At 30.2% G+C, this 9,284-nt stretch overlaps 1 protein-coding gene across 1 annotated transcript in view; it reads left to right on the forward strand.

Moving 5' to 3' along the window:
- Positions 1 to 7,594, forward strand: part of LOC108778955 (uncharacterized) — an 8,848-nt gene extending 1,254 nt beyond the window's left edge. The window contains exons 2-13 of the mRNA XM_018546285.1: positions 545 to 809; positions 2,123 to 2,267; positions 2,821 to 3,020; positions 3,139 to 3,245; positions 3,544 to 3,765; positions 4,038 to 4,244; positions 4,313 to 4,615; positions 5,126 to 5,224; positions 5,450 to 5,832; positions 6,590 to 6,704; positions 6,787 to 6,951; positions 7,342 to 7,594. Coding sequence (XP_018401787.1) covers positions 545 to 809; positions 2,123 to 2,267; positions 2,821 to 3,020; positions 3,139 to 3,245; positions 3,544 to 3,765; positions 4,038 to 4,244; positions 4,313 to 4,615; positions 5,126 to 5,224; positions 5,450 to 5,832; positions 6,590 to 6,704; positions 6,787 to 6,951; positions 7,342 to 7,539 — 2,409 coding nt within the window. The 3' untranslated portion in view covers positions 7,540 to 7,594. The remainder of the gene's footprint in view (positions 1 to 544; positions 810 to 2,122; positions 2,268 to 2,820; positions 3,021 to 3,138; positions 3,246 to 3,543; positions 3,766 to 4,037; positions 4,245 to 4,312; positions 4,616 to 5,125; positions 5,225 to 5,449; positions 5,833 to 6,589; positions 6,705 to 6,786; positions 6,952 to 7,341) is intronic.
- The last annotated feature ends 1,690 nt before the right edge of the window (positions 7,595 to 9,284 follow it).

Raw genomic sequence — 9,284 nt, forward strand, 5'->3', positions numbered from 1 at the left:
TGTGTGTGGTTAATATTAATGGATTGACGTAGAATACTGACGATGATTTGGACTTAAATACATGCTTTTTCCTTAAGATCCATGACGCCATAGATAATAATATACATCAAATCACGTCAAACTAAAGTGAAATATTATCAATAATACCTGATCGTACAAGATTATAAAAACTAATGTATACTGTCAGTAATACTGATCAGTAATACTGACTCAGTATTATTGACCGTATAGAGAGGCCTTAAGGGCTTTCAAGTCTTATTGATAAGCGCTATAAATAGCATGTATCCAATCGAACCATGTTCAATCGTGTGCAAAGTAACGACAAAAGTAACTGTAAATTTCGTTACCGTTACCCAAAAAATGTAACTCGTTACCGTTACAGTTACCAAAAAAAGAAAGTAACGCAGTTACCAGTAAAGTTACCAAAAAAGTAACTTGTAACTGTAACTTCGTTACAAGTAACGAGTTACTTCCATTCCCTGGTATAAATACATTTTTAAATAAATTTATACTTGCATCGCCTGTATCGCGTTTTCCGATGCAGGAGATGCAAACTGTTTTGAGAGAACCCCTCTGCATACGCATCAGTGGTGGAAGACTCGATTTTCCACGGCATGCCTCGTTCGCCGCGATTAAGATTGTCACATGGTGGGAAGCAGACTTCACGGCCGCTTTTAAGCGCGCTTCCGGTTTGAGCTCCTCCGGGAATGAAAGCGCGTCCAGCATCGATAGTGAAGAAGGTGTCATTAAACGAATCCAGCCGTCCGATTTTATCATGCTCGTTGTCGACACCGCCGAACAATTGTTAGGTACACTTTCCTTCTCCCGGTGATAAGAAATATAAATAAATGTTTTAATATTTGTGTGTGTGAAATAATTATAGAAAAAGATAAAAAGAGTTTGCAAAAGAAAATTTAAAAAAGTAGTTTTAAAAAACAAGGAGCAATTAATTATAAATTTGATATTTTCTTTACATTTAATTGCATTCATAATACAAATTTTATGGTTTTTTTTCATAAGAGCTAAATAGTTTTTTTTTTATATTATTATTATTAAATTTCGACATAATTGGAACATAATTGTATTTATGATATTTATGCCGCGTGTATTTGATGTGTTTTATTATGAATAGTTACGATAAATGTAAGTGCGACTGCATAAATGTATTTATCTCAATTAATTCAGAAAATATAAGGAGGTGCATGAAGATGATAGATATGTGCTAAAAAAAATAAGAGAAAAAATATCCACTATCAGATTGTAAAAAGCACTGGACTAAAATTTAATTAATTATAAATAAAAATTATGTTATGCACAGTTATAAATGCTTACATTATATGTAACTTAATTCTTTAAATATTTTTCATATTATACGACACATAAAATTATAAATAGAATTTTACCCTAAATTCTAAATAAATTAAAAATTATTTAAAATAATCTATTTTTACAAGAATTTTCTTGCAGTATATAAAAATATCAGAATTTAATAACACATAGATATATATAAAAAAGTCGATACATTGCAAAATATATAAAAAATATAATAAGAATATATTCTTATAAAAATTTATTTTTAGCAAAAAGACATTAAAATTGCTAATATTTGTGTTATTATTCTAATAATTAGCATTGCTTAAATGACAAATAATTTACCTTTAAAAATTGTTATAAATAATATGAAAAATATATATTTTGCTCTGGATGTTTAATTCCCTAAAAAAATTTTGTTAAAGATTGACGTTAAAGTATAAAAAACAAAAAAAAACAGAGGTCACTAGCGTATTATTTAATTAACTTAGTATCGAATTTTTTGGGGAGAAATGTTAACATTGAGTTACAAAATACTTATCCATGTCGTTACATATGTCATTTCAATGTAAAATGACAAATAATATCAGCTTGTTTTTTAACTACGTACTCCGTAATTCATCGCGTTGGATTAAATTTTTACTAAAGAAATTTGACATTAAGTTAATTGAATAAATCATCTCTGCAATGAAGTTGCGTTTATGTTTTGAATAATTTTTTTATAATGACAATTTGGACTTGGATTGAAATATTTGAACAGAACAAATGATACAATATTATATCATTTGTTGATAAAACTTTCATTTTTTAGAACATTTACATACATTAATACAAGAATCTTTGGATCACGCTGATCTCACTGTACTCACCGCAACTTTAGGTGCAGCAGCATTGGTACGTAATTGCTTGTGGTGTTACAATCAACATGCGAAAGGAACAATCTCTTCTCAATCAAGGTGATTTACATTACAAAACATTTGTTTTATTTTGTAGTTCTTTTATCTTAATTTATTGTATACATCGCAAAATTTTTTTCCAAGGACTGTTGCATAAAATAGATTTTAGATAGTTTTTCCAGTCACATAAAAATTAACATTTTGACGTTAACAATATGACATTTTTTTATCATTTGTCACGTGTTATAAAGTCTATAATCTGGCATATAAAAATTAAAATATTGATTCCGCGACACTATAAATGAATATATGTATGACAGTAATAGCGTAGGTAGAAATAAAAAAATATTTTATTTTATAGTGATGATATAAAAAATAATATCAATAAAAAAAAAAAGCATTTAATTTAATATTTTAATTCTTAAAATTAACGCATATTTTTTATTTCTAATTGTGAACACTATTATAAATTAAAAAAATGTTACACTTTCTCTTTTTTTATTTTTTTGTTTAAAATTCAATGCGAAACTAACCTTAATAGCTTTCAATACTTTTAGTACTTTTATACACGATTTTGTTCGATTCTTATTATTATCGCTTTTTCTCCCAATAGCGAAAAGATTAATAAATCTTATAAAGCATTTCACGAAATGGCCGAAGCTGTGGCAGAAAGATTGCTCGATCTGCATTGTCGATTAATTTCCTTATACATTCTTAATGAGGCGGATTCTCTCAGTTGGCATAGCAACAAACCATTCTTCGAAAAAGAACGATGCTCTTATGTTATACAAATGTGGTGGCTGTATATGCAAGGTAAAGCTAGCACAACTCGCATTTTTCATGATATAATTTCTTTTGATATTTCATGAAGGTAGATTTATGATGTTCTGTGAGATAACGTTTTGCAAAAACGACATGTTAATATTTCTAGGTACTAAGGCGGATTTATGGAACACAGTTTCGCCTAAGATGGCACAGCGCGTATTTTCAGAGATGCTAAATGAGTCTCTGTCTATCATAACTACGCGATTCATTCACGTAAGACCGCGAGATATCCCACGACTAGTTCCGATTAATCATCCAATTTGTTTCGTGTTCATTTATCTCCATCGAATGTTTTATTGTTATCTCTCGTAGTAAGCCACCAACGCGAATTTTACGTTCGACCAAATGTGAAATCAATTTATGTTCATTTCTGCTCTTTTCCATGATTTATTTATTTATATATTATGCATTCGTCCGCGATTTATTGAAGTACAATGTTTGAGTATTGTCTGTGTAAGTATAAGCTGATATATATGGGAATATTAAAGATAAAAATGAAATTTTGTGACAGGGACGACCGACACTGGCGCGATCCGAACAATTTTGGTCGGACGCCTTTAATGCACTTTGCTGTACGGGCTATCTCGCTTTAGGCGCGTGTGGTGATAGCGATGCAATGATTGGTGCGCGTCCGCATAAATTGCCGATAGCAATAAGAGATATACACGCAAAATGTAATGAACTATTAATCTGCTTGCTGCTTAGAGGCACTCCTCTCAAAGAATTGTATCAGGTATTTCTGAATGTTTTAACGTATTATATAATGTTGGATATTTGGAACTGTTTTAATAAGCTGGATAAAAATAAAATTATATTTTCGCTATTTTCATCGAATAAATTTATTAAATAAATTTATAATTAAAGTAACGTGTATCGACGTTATTAAAATTGTACAAAATTTTACATAAAAAGAGAAATATTGTTTATTTATTGAAACTTTTTAATGTGTGATAAGGAAAGTATTTTTTTTATTTTTAACAACTGCTTTTAATAATTGTTATTTAGGTCTTCCGACATGGATTAGAAAATTTGGCGATACTGCGGCCTCGACGCGGTCCTGCACCTTGGTTACTAATATGCGCCCCAAATTTATTAGGATTAGATAATATTAATCCAGCTGACATTATAAAATTACCCGCTGATAAAGCTGTCATTCTTGAGTTGAATGTTTTGAGGCATCAGCCTCAACCTAATTGGCCTCAATTGATGAAGGTGATTACTGATACGATCTACTAACGAAACTATTCATTTTGTTAATTCTACGAAACTTCTCTTCGCAGGTGATATCGATGAGCAATTACGTTGTGGCAAAGATGTTGCTGAAGACTTTAGTATCTCAAAACATGGGCGTTACGTGCGTGGACGACAGTGACGCAGTTGGAAAATCGAAGAAGAATGAAAAAAGTTGTAGCGGCTTTTTATGCAGTAGTTCGGCGTGTGACAAAACGCTAAAAATAACTTCGTCTCTTACATTATACAGCTTATTTCACGTATTGGTGGTAACTGTTAACAAACCGGAGCATGTAATTGTACCAGCGCTAAAGCAAGATCCGAATTGGTCCAATTATTTGGACAGACTGCAGGTCATATGCTTTTACGAAATGTTGTTTGAAGAGTTAATTGTAGAAATTTATTATTATATAGTTCTTATTTAATACAGTTTGCATAATATTTATGGATGAATTTAATATGACAAGAATTTTTCTTTCAATTTATTTGATTTCTATTTTAACGAAGACAGAAATTATTTAATATATGTAATATGTAAAAAATAATATAAAATTAAAATATTTTAAAAGTGAAATTTAACATTTCTAAATAATTTATTTATATAGAAAATGAGAAAAATATCTTTCTTGAACTTCTTATGTATTACATAAATAATATGAAAAAGACATTTACGATTTTTTAAAAAGTTATTAATTTTTATACGAGGAAGAGATTTTTTATACATGAAAATAATTTTAGAATTATTATCGTCTACAGTCTGTGTATTCTCTTTGTTAAACTTTTAATTATTTTGTTTTACTTTAATTTATAAAAGCGTTGACATACACATCAATATGAGTGTAATCATATTTATCGTTTTAAAGGTCTGGAATCAATCGCGGCCACCTTGGCTCAACGCGCTGATAAAACCGTTGAAGATCATGATGCAGCCTGTGGCTGAGGCTCTTTTAGAAGCCGCAAAAGTAATTACCTTACAATAATGTTTACGCGACGTGATCCATCGTGTGCGAAGGATATATTTAAATTTGTCATTTTTCTATAACAATGTTTAACTTTTTTAAATCAGTTGTTTAACATTCCAAATAATATCAAGACCGTACGTTATCAGTAATGCAAAATCAATTGTGAAGTTTGATATTGCTGTGAGAATTACAGTGTTAAAATAAACTTTAAAACTTTATTTTCAGACAGGTGCCAGTATATATCAAGCCATGTCTCTTGCGATCGGCTGTTTCGCCGAGTTGTACGTGACCGCCTCGACTCCGGTTTTACGCGCTGCGTTTGCGTTAAACGACAACATTCCCGCGCACTGTCGGCCGATCGGTGGCAACGTGTTGCTCCAAGTGTTATGCGCTGCTCTGTATTCTACCCTTCTGGATGTGTCCACAAAGGGCAAGAACGAACCTCATGATACACCGGGTTCCGGGGACACATGCTGTGAGCTGAGCCCCTTCAATCCGTATGATAGATCTGCTGCCGCAACGGCGCTTGCTGAAGCAATTTGCAGCATCGACGAGGACAATAAACATACATCGCAGATAGACTCCTTCCTGCTTCTTGTAAAAGATAGGTGAGTAACTATATTACCTCTAATTGTAGGATAACAGTAATAGTGGTATGATGATTTTTATAAGCAAACAATTTTCTACCGCTATGTTGTAAATTGCGTTTATAATTCTCCATAATAATTCTCCACTGGAGATATGATATAAAAGAAGTATAAAACTTAGAAAGTTTATTGCTTAAGGTGCTAGAATCTGTCTGTACCATTAAGAACGTGTTGAATGCGGAGTATCATGCGTTTTTCATGCGTTTCATTTAGAGATGTTATAAAATGTTAAAAGATGGATTTAGGATTAAAATTTGTTGTATGTCATTGTTACGTGTCATGTTCTATATTCAAATAAATGTATACACATTATTATGAATTATATTTAGAGCTTGAATTTTAAATTGTATTACAGCATTGCATTGGATTATTCCTGATTTATTTATTTATACATAAATATATAATCGCACTCGGAATAAGTATGAGATAAAAATTGTATTGTGTCACATATATAATTTCATAATGTTGTTACAAGATTATGTTTGCAAGAAATAGGTATAAACAGTGCGTTATACTATATGAAACTTCAGTTTTCCTGAGCGCTTAACATTTAATAAAATTTCTATGAGAAACGAAATTTTCAAGATACAATTGAAACTAACGTAATTGCTCTAATATGATTGATTATATTTAATCTAATATAATAAACTTATATGTATTTTTAAATTTTATTTCGTCTAACAATAAGTGGAAAAAAGAAAAAGAGAATTTATTACAGCCTCAGGAGAGACCATCAGAATCCGAGAAATGGTGAATTACAAAACATGACTTGCGTCATCGAAACTTACACGGACGAATTGTTATTCACGAATATCGGACGACGTTCTTTAAAAGTGAGTAAAGGATTAGAAATGCTCGTACACATTTGCCGCATGAGAAATGGACGCATAATGTTTATGAATGATTTGTACGCAGATTGCATACGAATATCTTGTTCGAGCGTCCGACTGGGTATTAAGTAATTTACGTCGCGGCGAGGAGAGCAGGCAGGTAGATTTGATTAATCTACCGGAAGTCTCGCCCATCGTAAAACCTCTCACACATATAATGTTTCATATTGAGGACACATACTTTGATCAAGTTAGTCATAAAAATTACACGCTCCTTAGTAACAGCTGTGTGGAAAGAAAGATTTTGCTACATCATCTAAAAATTTAGCTAGTTACAGCTCTGAAAATAATTATTTTATTATATCATTAAAATAATTATGTAGAACATTTCAACGTTTTTATGACGATGCTGCAAAAAAGTTTTAACATTCTAACATCCAGTTTGAGCATCATTATATAATTATTTTGATAATTTAAACAAAATTATTTTCAGATTTATGTTTACTAAATTTTCAATGTTTTAATTTAATCTTTTTTTTTTAGCGAAATCTTTCTCTCTGTGTATGGATCTTCGATACGAATTCAATTGTACTCTTATAATTAGCACACGTATTTTGCGAATAAATTATATATGTTTCAGTTTATGACTAATTACGAGGCAACAAATTGGTCAAAGATATTAACAATGCCTCTATCAATTACTTTGGAGCGTGTACGAAGTCAAATTCTCCTAAGACCGGAGTTCAAAAACATCGGAGATCTGAGCCATGAAGATAAAGAAGTGGCGCAATCTATCAAAAGGATTTGCTCGTTCGTCAGGTCAGCTCGTTTTAAATAAGTTATATGCACTAGTAGCGCGCGTTAAGTAATATATATATATATATATCTCTTTCTCGTAAAATTTATTCAATATACTTGAATTTTAACTTTGTAATTAAATATGTAGATATATGTTTGCCCCGAATAAAATAGGTCCTCGAAGTAATACACAGAAAGAAGTTTTTTCTACTTTCCTATGATATCTTTTGGCATTTATAACTTCTGATAAGATATTTTGCATAAAGTGAAAAATTGCGTTTTTCGCATTTTACATAATGCGTCTTAAAGTAAATATACCCAGCCAGAAATGATAATGGAATTGATGTTGAATCGACATCGATTTCATTATCATTTCTGACTGGGTAGCCAATTTCCTTTGAAGAAGTTCGTGTAAATTACTCTTTTAGTATCAAAAATTTTCCATTTCAATTTTATTAAGGTCTATTTTTTAAAAGTTTTAACGGGCTTTTAATCTGCCTGGAAGATGAGAAAATCCTTTTAGCAATATAAATTAAGCGTTTCTTCGTTCTTTTCCAATTCTTTCCCCATTATTTAGATTAGCTGCCACCACACGAACGTCAAAACTTTATTACATCGAAGAGTCTAACTTCTATTATTTTATTGATAAAACTGTAATGTGATTGTGTGTTGTCAGTAATTCCATTCGTAGATGATGCATTCACGAAATAATATCCGCGGAAAATATTCTACCGCGGGACTTACATGGGAGATCAAGAATTTTGTAGAACACATTTGTTTCAGAGGAATAATTGTGTTACATAATAATTTATTTTTGATTTGTAAATTGACATATCGACGTATTTCAAACGCGACCCTCTTTCTGTGGCGAATATAATTAATATTGAATAAATATAGTTTTGCATCAAAGCTTTTGCAATCGATCCCCATTACACGTGAAATTGTTACAGCTTTATATATATATATATGTCATAGATAACACACAGATCTTTTTTCCTTTTTATAATACAACGATCATTTTATTTGGCACATTTATCGTGAGACTACGCCTATTAATCGAGCGATGGACCAACAGGCTAACTGTTGAAAATTAAATGTCCCAAAATTATGAAACAATCTTCCAGGTCAGATTTACTACTTTTTCTTTGTCTTTTCAAAGAAATATTCAATGGAACTTCTAATTATAGAATTATATATATAATAAAAATAATAGAAAAATTAGAGAGAAAAATTTCTAATAACTTAAAGCGTAAATGAATAATAGAACCTATATTTTCATTAATCAGTTTAATTATGTATTAATACACGGAGAAAATTTTACATTAAGTTTTAATACAATTTTAAATTACATTTTACTATGTCTTGTATTTTCGGATGAACCCTCACAACAATATTCCGACATAACTTTTACTATGGTAATACTAATTTTATCACGTAAATTAAGTACTTTTTATTAAATGTAATGCTTAAGCCATGGAAAGAGTTAATTTTTACTATGGTACGCAAACAATATTTACTAAGTTATTTAAATATATATTCTTTATCTTTACAATACTAACTTTTATTCAACAAGGTGTGATTTTGTAATAAACAATTTTTATTATGAAAAAGAGTAAAAATTACTTAATATTATTGTTTTTAAAAATATGATTATAGCATTTAAACTTATAATTACACGATGGTCCGCAGCTTCTACCGCATTATAGTAATTTTAAATATAAAATTTTCTTCGTGTGTAAAAATAATTACATTTAATAAAAATAAGTTCCTAGCCAAAATATTAAA

This window comes from Cyphomyrmex costatus, unplaced genomic scaffold (genome assembly GCF_001594065.2).
Source record: "Cyphomyrmex costatus isolate MS0001 unplaced genomic scaffold, Ccosl1.0 scaffold532, whole genome shotgun sequence".
In the NCBI taxonomy this organism is placed as follows: domain Eukaryota; kingdom Metazoa; phylum Arthropoda; class Insecta; order Hymenoptera; family Formicidae; genus Cyphomyrmex; species Cyphomyrmex costatus.